This window comes from Myotis daubentonii, chromosome 4, assembly GCF_963259705.1.
Source record: "Myotis daubentonii chromosome 4, mMyoDau2.1, whole genome shotgun sequence".
Classification (NCBI taxonomy): domain Eukaryota; kingdom Metazoa; phylum Chordata; class Mammalia; order Chiroptera; family Vespertilionidae; genus Myotis; species Myotis daubentonii.
This window is the reverse complement of record NC_081843.1, coordinates 112,358,601-112,374,993: the sequence shown is the minus strand read 5'-3', so window position 1 is coordinate 112,374,993 and position 16,393 is coordinate 112,358,601. Positions and strand designations below refer to the sequence as shown.

The window sequence follows — 16,393 nt, the reverse complement described above, 5'->3', positions numbered from 1 at the left end:
TCTCCACTCAGGTCCAGTTTCCACCTGATAACACTACCTTCGTCCCTGCAGACACAGGCGTGGTCGCGGCTTCCCAGTGTTGCTCATATCTGGGTTGACTCATTGTCCTCTTGGCTTTTCAGCTCTTTATTCACCTCTTTATTCTCTATCTCAAATTTCCTCTGTTTTAAAGACCGGAGTGGGTCTTATTTTCCTTGCTGGAACCTGAGTTCAAATGAAAAGTCTGAGTGCAGGTAAACCATGATCATATAGGAATGGCTCTAAAAATTGTTTAAACAGTGGTTCTCAACCTGTGGGTCGCGATCCCTTTGGGGGTCGAACAACCCATTCACAGGAGTCGCTTAAGACCATTGGAAAACACATATATCATTACATATTGTTTTTGTGATTAATCACTATGCTTTAATTATGTTCAATTTGTAACAATGAAATTGGGGGTCACCACAACATGAGGAACTGTAATAAAGGGTCGCGGCATTAGGAAGGTTGAGAACCACTGCCTTATGGGAATGTAAATTTGTACAGCCGCTATAGAAAACAGTATAAAGGCCTCTCAAAAATTAGTAATAGAACTATCATATGACCCAGTAATTCCTCTTCTAGTATTTGCCCCAAAATGTGAAAACACTTATTTGTAAAGATATATATATATATATATATATATATATATATATATATATATATATATATATATATATATATATCCCTGTGTTCACTGCAGCATTATTTACAATAGCCAAGACAGGGAAACAACCTAAGTGTCAACTGAGGGATGATTAGAGAAAGAAGATGTGGTACATATACACAATGGAGTACTACTCAGTCATAAAAAGACAAAATATTGCCATTTGCAACAACATGGATGGATCTTGAGATGATTATGCTAAGTAAAATACGTCAGATGAAAAAGAACAAAAAGTTTAGGATTCACTCATATGTGACATATAAAACAAAAAGTAACCAACTAATAAAACAAAAACAAACTCGGATTCAGACAACAGAATGACGGTTATCCCAGGGGGAAGAGGGGGGAAGGTGAAGCGGTAAGGGGTCAGATGTAGGCAATGGAAGGGAACTAGACTTCGGGCGGGGAGCACACAGTAGAGTACACAGATGTCCAATTATGATCTTGTAACCTGAATGTATATAATATTAACCAATGTACCCAATACATTTAATTTTTCAAATTAAGTAAAACAAAACGAAGGTAACCCTCTTTCACTAGAATTTCCATCCTCTTACCTGCCCCCTTGCCTATTTCTAAATCTACAGTTTGCCAAAAGATAACTAGAAAAAAGAGAAAGTATAGCATTTTCTGCACAAGGCCTTATACTCTTCAGAAGAAAAGTATGGGGCACTAACAAAAGCTAGTGACTTTATTTATATACATTTATTCACTAAAAGTTCACACCCTACAAAAAAACTTTTCATTCAACATTTTATAGAAAGTTAATCAATCACGGAAATCAATACTCTAAGCCAGCCCATCTGTTTATTTACAAGTTTTTGCCAACTTATTTTTATCCTTTTCCTCACCAATCTATTCAACAGATTTTTTAGCACCTATGACAGTAAAAAGGTAAAAATTACTTGGTTCATATCCATTAGAACGGTGCTACTCAAAGTGTGGTCTTTGACTTGGAAGCAATATAAGAAAGTTCAGAAAAATGCAAATTCTTGGGTCCGCCCTGGACCCACTGCATTCCAATCTCTAGGGTTGGGATCCAGATGTCTGTGTTTTAACAGTATCTCCATATGATTCCTTGGTGTGCTAGGAGTTCGTGGCCTAGTGAAGAGGTATGTAAACTACACTAAAAACAATTACTATCTTTGGAGATATGTACAACGTGTAGTGGGAACGTCACCGGAGTTTCTAAGACTAGGAGCTAACACCTAGCACCTAGGGTGTTCCAGGCATGGCAAAGTCATCGTCTCAGACATCACAACTGATAGAGTGAGATTCGAACCCAAGGCCTTTCTGCTCCAAAGTTCATAATCACTATACAAAACCACCATAGGGTTGAGAAATGAAGGAAGCTGCACTAGGAAGACTGTGTCTGAGCCAAGTCTGAGTTTGCTAGGACATCGTGCTGGAGCAAAAGGGAGCAGGAGCATTGTTGAGTCCTAGAAAATGGTGCAGCGATGGAAAGGAAGGAAGCGCATTTAGAAACGCTGGGCAATCCAATATAAAGTGCTGGGGAGGGGAGGGGCATGGATGGGACTGGACAACTAGGTAGAAGTCTTATGACAAATAAAGGGTGGATGTGCTATATGAATGAGTTCGTATTTTATCCTATAAGAAAAAAGGATCACTGAAGACTACTTTTCCAGGCCTGAGAAGACCAGCCTGGCGTCAAAACCACGATGGAAATAAACGACGGCAATGACACTGGAAGTCAAAGTGAATAGGAAGCTGTGTAGCAGTCCAGGGAAGCAGTGACAGGGCGGGAGTGAGTAATGGGCAGGGCGCCGGGCACCAGGGCTGTGGAGGTGGGACTGGCTGCACGTCGCTACTGACTTGCATTCCTTTAATACATACTCCCTGTGTCCGCCATGGGCTGGGCACCGTCCTAGGAGCGGGGGGTTTAGCATGAATAAACCCTACAGATCCTGTATAAAGCTTCCCGTCTAGCATGCAGTGCTTCAGAGGGAGTGAGGGCTGGGGTTAGCAGTGATGTGTGCTGTGAAGAAAAGTAAAACTGGGGGAGGGGGGGCGGGCAGCGAGGGATAACGTGACTGCGACTTCAGACAGGAGTCAGGAAAGGACTCCTGTGAAGTGGCACCTGGGCAGTGGCCTAAGGGAAGTGAGGGGTGAGCCAGGGCCTACAGGGGCAGAGGGAGACGCGACGGGACTGGGAGCCAGAAACGGGTGAAAGGAAGAAGTCTGCGAGGCCCGGCAGGTGGGTGCAGTGCCGGTGACTGAGTCAGGCCACGGGTGGCTGATGCTGACGCGACCGCGCGGGGGAGGCAGGCTCTCAGGGGGTGGTCTGGAGGCAGGGGGGGCGAGCCGAAGGACATTTCAAGACTGGCTGAATAGCTTCCTTATCAGATTAGAAGGATCATACTTTTCTATCTAAAGATATGCGTTTTGGTGAACAGTAGAACCAAAAACATTTCAGTGAGTCACAATAAGCTATTTAAGTGCTACTTCATAGGACTTTCTTGAAAGTTTTTCAGACTTAAAAGTTCACAAGTTTAGGGCAGAAAAGCTTTATTTAATAAAAAAATTATATTAATTTATTTAAAGTATATTATAAATATTTAAGTGTTTTAATACCAACAAATATAATCTGTCAAGGTAGAAAGAGTGCCCTAATTTAGTACAGGTAAATTAAAAACATCCCTAAACCAAAGCCACTTGGTGTTAGTCGTTTTCAGGATGGATCACTACTGTTTCTGAATCAGAACAGCTGGAACGCTGCGGGCCTGTCGGCTCATGTTCCCATGCACACATCTGTAGGTGTCATTCTAGATACGCAGTATTCAGACTCACTTGCGCTGAGGGACTTTAGAGGCTAGCTCTCAGCTTCTGACCTTCAATAACTTTATCTGAGTAAAGCTGATCGATCTCTTCCTGGCTGAACCCAAACTCTTTAAGTATCTCTTCAGTGTGTTCTCCTATCCGTGGATCCCTGTCCAAACAAGGGGTGGCTGGGGTGTGTGACAGCAGAGGCGCGGGGCGGGGACTCACGCCCTGCTCCCCATCCGTGATGAACGAGCCCCGCTCCTTGTTGTGAGCATGATGGGCGACCTCTTCGAAAGTCAGAACCGGAGTCACGCACGCATCTGTGCCGTCAAAGACCCGGCACCACTCCGCCTTTGTCTTCGTGGCAAATGCAGCTGCAAATTTCTTCTTCATCTCTGGCCAGTCAGCCATGCTCATCTGATTGGGAAGTTCGTCGGATTTTAGCCCGAGACCTGAGAGGAAAAACACAATTTCATAAATTATGATGCTTTGGGTGGAACGATTATAAAAAACAAAAAAGAGCTTTAAGCTTACATTCCCAAATAGGATGTTCTATAAAGGTTTCTCAAATGGGCCAAGAGAGGAAATTCAAACTCCGCCCGCAGTTGGAGCCCAAGGCTGGAGAGGACAGAAGTAGTAGGCGTGGCAGGATTCAAAACAGACTTTCCACGCCTGGGTTTTATTATTTACACTTCATCAAAAGTAGCCTAGGGAGGTAAGGCGGGGGGGGGGGGGGGGAGGGGGTGTCACATATCAACAATAAAAAATATATTTTTTAAAAAACAGTCTAATTTCAAAAATCTATTTTTCCCTCTGAATGGGATTTCAAGAAGAAATTTCCTCATGATGTTATTATCTGTCAGATTGAACTAAAGTAACCTCGTAATGTACATATGCTCCCAACCCTACAGAAGATAAAATTTAAACAATTTACACCTGTCTGCCTCAGGTTTCAAGGAAGAGGCCTAACAATAAATGATCAAATTCAAGATCGCAATTTTATGAATAGTATTCATTTCTCTGTATTTAATCAAATGAAAGAGTTCTGGGAGGATAGTGATAATTGATTCATTATCCCCTTAAAAACACTGTGAACAAGGAACCAAAAAGTTGTAAAGTATCCAAGGCTCACTGCACTGTTCCTATAGCAAACAGGACAGGGGTTACCGGCTGTCCGGTCACCGGTGGGGCACACAGACTTTGCTCTTGAGCATAAAGGGCCGTGGAGGGCCCACCCCGCGCAGGCAGAAAGGATGAAGGCACCTGCGGGGGAGGCACAGGAAGGATGGCTCCTCTGGCTCACGCTTCCTTCACTGACAAGCTCCTACCCCGCAGGACTCCAGTGCTGATTAAATTATACCCAAAAGCGCCACTTGACCAGGGTTTGGTGTAAATGTCATTTATTCCCTCACAAAAGAGGGTTTTTTAGTGTGGAAGTTTAAGGGTGAAATAATAATAAAAGCCCCTTCTTCTTCTGCATATTTTGTGTAAATTTAGCCACGTTAATCAAATAATTTTCATTTTCATAACCCTTTCCTTCTCCACCATGTTGAAGAACAACTAACTGTAAGCTGCTCTGAAAATGCAGGATGAAGGACTTTCATATTGACAAGAAATGATGCCTTTTTTATGTCTATAATAAAAGTGTAATATGCTAATTAGACCAGATGTCCTTCCGGACGACCTTCTGGACAAAGCCAGGGCTGCGAGGGCAGCCCAGGTCCCAGGTGCCAGAGGGAAGCCGGTGCCGGCCCCTGGGGAAAGGAAGGCCTACTCTTGCATGAATTTTGTGCATTGGGCCTCTAGTTGTTGAATAAAAGGAGATGGCTATTAATTATAATTTTATATAATTGCATATATTATATGTAAATCATAAATTGAAAATAGTTTTGTTTGTATGTACACAAAAAAAGGACTAGAAGGCCACATCCCAAACTAACCCCAAGTGGAAAGACAAGAAATAATTTTTTTATTTCTTACTTTATAAACTCTGTAATGCTTAAAAAACGGTTCTACAGTTTTTTTCAACTATATTTAAGTTGGTGAAATTAATGTAGTTGATCATAAATTGCTCTCTAATGCTGGCAAAAACAGTCATTGCAGCTATCTACAAGTAACTTTGAGTAGTACATTGCATCTGAAAAGCTACTATACATAACAGTGAAACTCTAAAGTTGAGAGAAATGCACTGTGACCAGTTTGTCACATCACTTCAGAGTATATTCTAAAACTTCTTAGATCCTAAATTATCTGTAAACTTTAAATTCAAACATTGCACAGGAACAAAAAAAACTTCAGTTCAATTATTTAACCAGGAAAGAAGAGATCACAAATTTTCTTGCTAACTTGTGGTAGCATGCCAACAAGACAAGAATCTGCACGACAGTTAAACTGCAGAAGCCTCAAGTGATAGTAACGTATTCCAACAAATCTCAGTCACCAGTCTCTCCGTGCTCTGGTGACCCTCCACTGAGGTGTCATGAGGGACAGCTATCCAGGGACAGGATGGCTAGCAGGTCATTTCTAAGGAAGAAGAGATAACAGCACACAAGGGCAAGATAAATATCTAACACTACAGAGCACAAAATGTAAGAAACACACCGAACTCCCACAAAAGAGGGCATTATTTTTTTAAATCTGAGCTATTTTATAGAATTGTAAAATTACCTGTCAATTTAAAAGATGGGGGAAATACCCCACAGTAGAATGATGGCTGTGATTAGGTTAATCATAAAGTGAGTATGTAGTAAAAGACATCATGAACTTCAGAAGGCCCTGAGAGAGCGGCTGAAGGGCAGCCATAAGGGGCGGGAGGCACAGGGCAGTTACCCACCCTTGACCAGCAGCTGGTAGAACTGGGGTTCTAACGCGCCAACAGCCATGAACTCCCCGTCGGCCGTCCTGTACGTTGTGTAGAAAGGGGCCCCACCATCTAGCAGGTTCTCCCCTCGAGGCTGTTCCCACAGCCCGAGGTTTTTAGTTTTCCACAGAAAAGAACTTAGATATGCCGTGCCTTCCACCTTTAAAGAAACAGAACACAAGACCAATCCAGGTAAATAAACTGTAAAGCACAGCTACTTTCTACTTAGGTTGTTCTTTAATTGTGCAAAAAATGTTTATCTTAAGAGTCTAACAAGGTTATATCTAATTATACAACTTCCTTGGTATCTAAGTTACGGTAGAGAGGGTTTCTACACTATTCAACTCAGAAAATACTGTTCAGAAAACTAGAAGTTATTACTTTGTCCTACCTTCCAAATAAGCCTGGCAGAATACGGATAATTTTTGAAGTTAGGTGAGGGTACATAGAAGTTCATTTACAGAATATTCTCTCTACTTTTGGGTATATGTTAAAACCATCAGGATAGAAGGCACAAAGGCTTTTTAAAGTCCATTTTCTGATCTCAATATCTGTAAACACATACACACAGATATATAACACATATCACATTCTAAAGATAAATCACGTTAAGTAAAATTTAGCTTATTCTAGTTTGACTCCAAGCCCAAGAGAACTGTACTTATGTATTTACTATCTCACCTTTAATGATCACTAGAAAGTCTCAAAGTACAGGCACACCTCACTGTATTGCACCCCGCAGGTATTGCAGTTTTTATTTATTTGATTTTCATTTCTTTATTAAGGTATTACATATGTGTCCTTATACCCCCATTGCCCGCCCAGCCCCCCACTCATGCCCTCACCGCCCCTGGTGTCTGTGTCCATTGGTTAGGCTCATATGCATGCATACAAGTCCTTTGGTTCATCTCTCCCCTTTACCCCCGCCCTCCCCTACCTTCCCTCTGAGGTTTGATGGTCTGATCCATGTTTCTCTGTCTCTGGATTTGTTTTTGTTCATCAGTTTATGTTGTTCATTATATTCCACAAATGAGTGAGATCATGTGATATTTATCTTTCTCTGACTGGCTTATTTTGCTTAGTATAAAGTTCTCCTGTTCCATCCATGCTGTTGTAAATAATAAGAATTCCTTCTTTTTTACTGTAGCATAGTATTCCATTGTGTAGATGTACCACAGTTTTCTAATCCACTCATCTGCTGATGGGCACTTAGGCTGTTTCCAAATCTTTGCTATGGTGAATTGTGCTGCTATGAACATAGGGGTGCATATATCCTTTCTGATTGGTGTTTCTAGTTTCTTGGGATATATTCCTAGAAGTGGGATCACTGGGTCAAATGGGAGTTCCATTTTTAGTTTTTTGAGGAAACTCCATACTGTTCTCCACAGTGGCTGCACCAGTCTGCATTCCCACCAGCAGTGCACGAGGGTTCCTTTTTCTCTGCATCCTCTCCAGCACTTGCCGTTTGTTGATCTGTTGATGATAGCCAGTCTGACAGGTGTGAGATGGATCCGCATTGTCGTTTTGATTTGCATCTCTCGGATGATTAGTGACTTTGAGCATGTTTTCATGTCTCTTGGCCTTCTTTATGTCCTCTTTCGAAAAGTATCTATTTAGGTCCTTTGCCCATTTTTTGATTGTATTGTTTATCTTCCTTTTGTTACCCTGTATGAGTTCCCTATAAATGTTGGAGATTAAACCCCTTATTGGTGATAACACTGGCAAATTTTCTCCTATGCAGTGGGCTTTCTTGTTGTTTTGTTGATGGTTCCTTTTGCTGTGCAGAAGCTTTTTATTTTGATGTAGTCCCATTTGTTTATTTTCTCCTTAGTTTCCATTGCCTTAGGAGCTGTATCAGTGAAGAAACTGCTTCGGCATATGTCTGAGATTTTGCTGCCTGTGGATTCCTCTAGTATTTTTATGGTTTCCCATCTTACATTTAAGTCCTTTATCCATTTTGGGTTTATTTTTGTGTACGGTGTAAGTTGGTGGTCTAGTTTCATTTTTTTGCATGTTATCTGTCCAATTTTCCCAGCACCATTTATTAAAGAGACTGTCTTGACTCCAATGTATGTTCTAGGTATTGCTGTTTTTATAAATTGAAGATGTGTGGCAACCTAGAATCGGGCAAAGCTACTGTTATCATTTTCCCAACAAGCTTAGATGATGGTTAGCATTTTTAGCAATACAGTATTTTTTAATTAAAAAGTTAAGGCATGGCCCTAGCTGGTTTTGCTCAGTGGATAGAGCATCAGCCTGCAGACTGGAGGGTCCCGGGTTCAATTCCAGTCAAGGGCACATGCCTGGGTTGTGGGCTCGATCCTCAGTGGGGGGCATGCTGGAGGTAGCCAATCACTGACTCTCTCTCATCATTGATGTTTCTATCTCTCTCTCCCTCTCCCTTACTCTCTGAAATCAATAAAAATATATTTTTTAAAAAGTTAAGGTATATACATTGTTTTTTAGACATAATGCTATTGCACACTTAATAGATTACAGTATTGTGTAAACATCTTTTATATGAACTGAGAAACCAAAAATTCGTGTGACTCAATTTTAATATTCACTTTATTGCAGTGGTCTGGAACTAAACCCGCAATCATCTCCCAGGTATGCCTGTTAACAATAATGTGGGTGGCACATATATGGGTTTTCTGAGTCCAGGCAAACTAGTTTAGGAATGCCACTTCCCACCGAGTCCTGGAGTAGAAGAAATGGGTTCACGTTCTCAGTTATGACTACCATAGGCTTCATGCATGGCACTATTTAGAGAAGATACTTCCCTAACCTTGTGGCTTTTACAACCCTGATGCTTTCAGCTGCCCAGAAGAAAGCCATCGAAGAGTCCTCCTCTCAGGTTGCCAATAGGGGGCCAATTCCAGCTGAGAGCTCAGGGTACCAACAGAGGGACCAATTCCAGCTGAGAGCTGAGGGTACCAATAGGGGGCCAATTCCAGCTGAGAGCTCAGGGTACCAACAGGGGGGCCAATTCCAGCTGTGAGCTGAGGGTACCAATAGAGGGACCAATCCCAACTGTGAGCTGAGGGTAGCAACAGAGGGACCAATTCCAGCTGAGAGCTGAGGGTACCAATAGGGGGCCAATTCCAGCTGTGAGCTGAGGGTACAAACAGGGGAGGGGGCCAATTCCAGCTGAGAGCTGAGCTACCCACAGAAGGGCCAATTCCAGCTGTTAGCATGGAACTTCTCACAGTTACTAGCTGTGAAACAAATGCCAATTATCACTAGGATGCATCTGTTTTCCTTTTTAACCTGATGTCTCACGTACACCTGAATTTATGGCTCTGATATTTGACATCACCAAATAGTGGAGTTTGTATAAGGAGCCTATGGCAGTGCAATTTTTTGAATCTGTGTTACACATATCTTAGATATCACACGTATAATGATACACACAATTATATATATATATATAATATATATATATATAATATATATACACACACACACACATATATATACATACATACATACACATATATACACACATTTACATACTATTAAATAAGCAATTAAATGTCATTAATAAATTATTTAAATTATTATGAAATAAGTACTTAGCCTAAAATTCTCCTTAAAACTCCCAAGGCCCTTGCCCTGACCGGTTTGGCTCAGTGGATGGAGCGTTGGCCTGCGGACTGAAGGGTCCCAGGTTCAATTCCAGTCAGGGGCATGTGCCTTGGTTGCGGGCGTGTCCCCAGTGGGGGGTGTGCGGGAGGCAGCTGATCAATGTCTCTCTCTCATCGATGTTTCTAACTCTCTATCCCTCTCCTTTCCTCTCTGTAAAAAAAATCAATAAAACATATTTTTTTAAAAAACTTCCAAGGCCCATGTTTACCCTTAGTTCAGTCCTTTTGGGCCACAGGGACCAGTAGAGGGCAGCAGAGGGCAATACCTGAAAGCAGGGGCTTCTGTGTCAGACTGTCCGCTGCTTCTGACCCTTTGCTTCTTCCCAGCCATCCTCTACAAGTCTGAAGCTCTTCCAGTGCCAGGTGAGGTGAGCACACCCCCTCTGGGGGCTGTGGGCGTCTGCGGAGGGCAGACACCCAGAAAGCACCCTGCCTCCCGCTTCCTCGCAGAAAGTGAGCCTGGCACGGCTGCTGCTCCTAGTGCCCGCTGGGACTGGGTGAGGAGCTGAGACAAGACCACTGGGCACAAAGGCAGTGTGAGCTGCACCCGAGGGCAGCATCGCAAGGCACAGAGGCCGTTACAGAGCTGCCGGTGATGAGCCTGAGAGGAGAAGAAAGTGCGGCAAAGGCTCCAGAGAGGGATCCTGGTAGGAAACAGCTTTCACAAGGTCCCCGATGACAAATCCAATTTATGAGATTCTTCTGTTTTAACGCGTGCGATTACCACCAAATATGGCCCCTGACCATTCCTTTTTCTTGGAGGTTTCTCTTTCCTTTGTTTCCATGACAACACTCCCTCCCGTCCTCCCACTTAGCCCTGGCTGTTGCTCTGCCCCCTTCCCTAGCAGATCAGCCCCGCGTGATCCCGAATGACTGAAACCTGTTTCTAGTCTCTGACTTTACTATGCCATCTGGATATCTCAAGGCACTGCAAACCTGAAGTCACCAAAAACAAATTCCCTTCCTTTTTTAATAACAACAAAAAATTCTTACAGAGTGCCAGCCACTGTTCACTGTGGTAGATGCCATTATTACAAAGAGCTGAGGCACTGGGAGCTTAAGTCACTCACCCAAGATCACAGAGCTAGGAAATGGCAGCACCAGGATGGAGGGAGTCAGCCATCAGATTCTGCGCTCCTTACCACTGCGCCACACTGCCTCTTCCTTCAGTAATCCTCCCCCGGGGTGCCAGTGACACCATGCACCAGGTCACCCCTGCCAGAAATCAGGGGCCATCCTCGATTCCTCCCGCTCCCCTCACTGCACTGCCAATGCACTGCCAAATCCCATTTCACATCGCAGATATCCCTTCAATCCAGACCCATTCTACCACTAACTACTTAGTACTTGCTCTCATCTCTTGGCAATAACCCAGCAACCACCTCTCTGCCTCCAGCCTTAACTCCCCCGAGTCCATCCCCCATCCTCCCTCTAAAGATTGGTCCAGATGCAAACATGTGGTGGCACTGATTGGGCTCTTACCAACCAGCTGTGAGACCTGGGGCACATTTCCATGCTTCTGTTTTCCGCTCTTTAAAATAACGTGTTCCAAATGCAACTGTATTAGAAGGAATCACACGGGACAGTGCCTCGCTTACCACCACACAAGGCACATGACCAAGGTAAGATGGTATAAAACCGGAGCATTATGATGCCAATGTCTCCTACAAAGTGCAGCAAGAAGGCCCAGTCTGCTCCGTTTGACCTTTGCATCCTTAAGAATCTTCTCTGCTAGGGAAGACTTCTTGAGCCCCGTTTTGAATGAGGGTTTCTTGAAAACTATATTCTAATCCCAAGAAACAGCTCGGGGAAAATTAATAAAACACAAGAATCAGGTGAGTCGTGAAAACTGTATAAAATGGACTTGGACTCCATAGACACATGACCAAGATACGACATTCTGACTCATGTAAAGGATAGGAGGCTATTTTTTTTTTAAGGATGTCCTTGGTAACTTGGATTCAATCTTCAGATCTCATTGATCTCTTGTCTTGTTCAGAAAAACATGTGAGGCAGCCATATTTCACACTTAGGAGCAACTGGCAGGGCTGTCATCTCCGCAGTGAACACTCACCATGCTGGAGTCGATGACCTGGCCTCTGCCGGAGCGCGTGCGTTCAAACAGAGCCATCACGATGCCCAGGGCGCACATGAGGCCGCCACCAGCAAAGTCTGCCAGCAGGTTCAGGGGAGCAGAAGGGTTCTCACCGCTGCTGCCAAGTCTGGACAGGACACCTACAGAAAAATCAGAGAGCATTAACCATCAAGTTAATGTCCCTTTTAAATAAATACATAAAGGCCAAAACCGGTTTGGCTCAGTGGATGGAGCGTCGGCCTGCGGACTGAAAGGTGCCAGGTTTGATTCCGGTCAAGGGCATGTACCTGGGTTGTGGGCACATCCCCAGTAGGAGATGTGCAGGAGGCAGCTGATCGATGTTTCTCTCTCGTCGATGTTTCTAACTCTCTATCTCTCTCCCTTTCTCTCTGTAAAAAATCAATAAAATATATTTAAAAAAATAAAAATAAAAATAAATAAATACATAAAGGAGGAGTAACAGTCTCTCCAGTCGCTCACGTAAGTGGAAACTAGGACATGATGCTTTTCCAATTCTAAACGTATTCAGCCTACTAGTGAACAGGCTTTCCCTCCAACCGGTTCCTCCTTTTGTGTTTTTTTTCTTTTCCAAAACTTTATTCCACCGAACATTTTCAAAATTTTATTTGTAAGTTTTTTACTTATTGAGCAAAATGAGAAAAATGATGCCAGAAGAAAAAAAAGATTGTTATCAATTTAGTTTATGATTTCACAAAAGTATAACGCACTTCCATTCTTATTAGAAAAAGATGCAATAATTGAACACAAGAAAAAGAAAGGGCTTAACTAGACTTGAAAAACCAGTTCTGTACTCACTCTCTCCTCAACCTTTAAATGTGCACTCACAGATTCTGAGATAATTTACTCAACAACCCACAATCCTAACATTCTAGAACAGGGGTGGGCAAACTTTTTGACTCAAGGACCACAATGGGTTCTTTTTTTTTTTTTAATGTTTTTTTTAAAGAGTTGGTGTTTTGTTTTGTTTTTAAATATATTTTATTGATTTTCCACAGAGAAGAAGGGAGAGGGATAGAGAGTTAGAAACATCGATGAGAGAGATCGATCAGCTGCCTCCTGCACGCCCCCCACTGGGGATGTGCCCGCAACCAGGGTACATGCCCTTGACCGGAATGGAACCCGGGACCCTTGAGTCCGCAGGCTGACGCTCTATCCACTGAGCCAAACCGGTTCAGCCACAATGGGTTCTTAAACTGGACCGAAGGGCCGGAACAAAAGCATGGATGGAGTGTTTGTGTGAACTAATATAAATTCAAAGTAAACATCATTACATACAAGGGTACGGTCTTTTTTTTTCTTTTTTTAGTTTTATTCATTTCAAACGGGCCGTTCTAGAATCAGGCCATTCTAAGACATGCTCTCACGGGTAAAATTTCTAATAAAGGGGTATGACGACCTGAAAACAACAGTTGAGCAGTATCTACAAAAATCTCAAACGGTGACTCAGGCAATGATTCTCCATGAAGGTGGAGGAAGAGGGGTGTCAGAATCAAACCGCATCAGCATTTTCTAATGACAGAGCTGCCATCCCTGTCACCACCCGGTCCCTGACTCCCTGGCAGGGGCCTGCCTGAGAAGTGACTCCACATGTGCAGTAAGAATGAGAGAATATTATCCATCAGATGTGTGAAGACAGAGGAAAGGGCTGAGAGTGACTGTTCCAAGACAAGCCAGTGCTTTGGAAACCACCATACTGTCCTTACTGATTTAAATGCTCACCTTTAGAGACTCCTTTGCATTAATCAGTGTGACTTTAGAACTTGCCTGGAAACAAAATGGAAAGTGTAGAGCAATCCTGTTTCCCAGCATACCTGACAGAGCCAAGTAGTTGATGTCATGGCCTGCTGCCGTGGCGAATCTTCCTGACTGGCCAAACCCGCTCAGCCTGGCATAGATGAGCCTGGGGTTCTCCTTCTGCAGGATCTCGGGGCCCAGCTGGAGCTTCTCCATGACACCTTGTGAGAAAAGCAACTTCATATATATATATATATATATATATATATATATATATATATATATATAATTTTTTTATTGATTTTTTACAGAGTGGAAGGGGAAGGGATAGAGAGTTAGAAACATCGATGAGAAACATCAATCAGCTGCCTCCTGCACACCCCCCACTAGGGATGTGCCCTCAACCCAGGCACATGCCCCTGACCGGAATCGAAGACCCCTCAGTCCGAAGGCCGACGCTCTATCTGCTGAGCCAAACCAGTTAGGGCTAAAAGCAACTTTTTTTTTAAGGGCGCATGGATTGAGGAAGCGTGTACTCCCTTTTCTGCGGCAAACATAAGACAGCACGCTTGCAAGTAGTACGGATAACATTTGTTGTGGGTTTAACAACAAATGTTATTAGCATTACTTGCAAATATCCACAGAAGTCTAAAATGGTGACTCAGGCAATGATCCTCAGTGAAGGCGGAGGAAGAGAGAGCGGTGTCAGAATCAAACCACATGAGCATTTCCAAACTACACAGCAACCAGGAGTTTGGAACCCAGAGTGAAGCCAGCACTTCTGGGATGTGTGGCTTCTGCCCCGGAATGCTGTCTCCTTCCTTATTTCCCTCCGGGCCTATCCAAGGGTCTTCAGTGCCTCCAGGGAGCATTTCAAATCCTCTCCTTGGCAAGTCTGAGCTCCCTTCATCTTCAGACGGGGCGCTATAAATTGTGATATAATCCCAATGACGCTATCCTCAAAGCTGGCTGTGGGGGAGATGCGTTAACACATCTCCATGTGCCTGGCGCCTCACAGACATTCCATCCATTCGCCGACTTCCTGCTCTACACCAGGCACAGCTCGGGGTTTGTCCTCGAGCAAGACCACTCTGATTGCTGACTTGGAACGGGCCCCAGCGGTGCTGACCCAAGAAGCACCTTCCGCAGGTTGTCACAGCAGCGCCACGGGGGCCGCAGCAGGTGCGGACAGAACGCATCCCGGAGGGAGAACGCATCCCAGAGGGACAACGGCCAGGCTCCTCTCACTGAAAATGGGGGCAGTGAAAGGGAGATGTGGGGTCCCTGTGAAGCACAAGCTTCTGATGCAGGCAGCTGGGTGGGTGGACATCTGGTCCCATGCACTGGGATAAACAATGCAGAAGGAGCCCTGCACGGTTTGGCTCAGTGGATAGAGCCTCGGCCTGCGGACTGAAGGGTCCCAGGTTCAATTCCGGTCAAGGGCATGCACCTTGGTTGCAGGCACATCCCCAGTGGGGAGTGTGCAGGAGGCAGCTGATCGATGTTTCTGACTCTCTAATCCCCCTCCTTCCCTCTCTGTAAAATATCAATAAAGTATATTTTAAAAAAGTTAAGCAGAAGGAGATGCCATGGTAGCAGGGAGGGGGCTGGGCTGGGTCTGGGATCTGTGGGGCAGCAGTGCCTCCCCACACCACCTGTCTTCCCGCAGTCCCGGCTCTGAAAGAGGGGTGCGCAGTGAGAGACCGGGGCGCCCCCTGTCGGTGGAACGGGAGACCGATGGGGATGGAGAAGGCGGCTCCGGGGAGCAGGTACATGAACTGGAGCTGACCTGGCCCTGGGAGCCCCTGCACTGAGGCGGGGGGCCAGCCCGGTCAGGAGAGGGCTGTGGGGGTACAACCCCACCTCGTCTCCCCGAAATGCAGCCCGACGACCATGTCCCGTTATGCCGCCGTCCTGGTAGAGGGCCTAGGACTTGCGTTAGATGCCCAGAGGGCTCCTGACCCTCCAGGACCTAGGCCGGCAGACATGGGTGACCGGGAAGAGACACGGGAGGAAGTCGGGGAGGGGAGTCAGGGGACGCGGGCCCCGGCAGGCCCCCGGGTTCAAGTCGGGAAGAGGTTCTCAAGGGGCCCGGGACCAAGGACACCCGGTCCCCAGGAAGGTCCAGGAGGCTGGGCGGGAAGGTTCCCGCGGCCACGGCGCGAGGGCGCAGCCTCCATCAGCTCGGTCCGGCCCGGCCGGAGCCCTCGGGGCCGGAGCCCTCGGCGCTCACCGTGGCGGAAGGGCTCCAGCACCACGTCCGCGCGGGCGCACAGGCGCCGCACCACGGCCGCTCCGCGCCGCCGCTTCAGGTCCACGGCCAGCGAGCGCTTGCCCCGCGACAGGCGGCTCACGTCGCCCGCGGCGCCCGGCCGGTCCACGCGCACCACCTGCGCCCCGAAGTCCGCCAGGACCATCCCGCAGAACGGGCCGGGGGCCAGGCCCGCCAGCTCCACCACCGAGACGCCCCGCAGCGCCATGACAACCCGCGTTTCTCTCCGAAGGTGAACACAGGCCCTGGGCGCTCTACATCCAGGCCCGGGCGCGCCGCCCCGAGTGCGCCGCCGCCC

The 16,393-nt window shown here is 45.5% G+C and overlaps 1 protein-coding gene across 1 annotated transcript; it reads right to left on the bottom strand.

The window, feature by feature from the left end:
* Nucleotides 1-3,233: 3,233 nt before the first annotated feature.
* Nucleotides 3,234-16,393, bottom strand: AMACR (alpha-methylacyl-CoA racemase). Its single transcript, XM_059694979.1, has 5 exons — nucleotides 16,057-16,393; nucleotides 13,901-14,044; nucleotides 12,048-12,208; nucleotides 6,300-6,486; nucleotides 3,234-3,918 (listed from the first exon to the last, which is right to left on the bottom strand). Exons 1-5 carry the CDS (start codon nucleotides 16,301-16,303, stop codon nucleotides 3,509-3,511), a joined length of 1,149 nt encoding a protein of 382 aa, XP_059550962.1. The 5' UTR covers nucleotides 16,304-16,393; the 3' UTR covers nucleotides 3,234-3,508.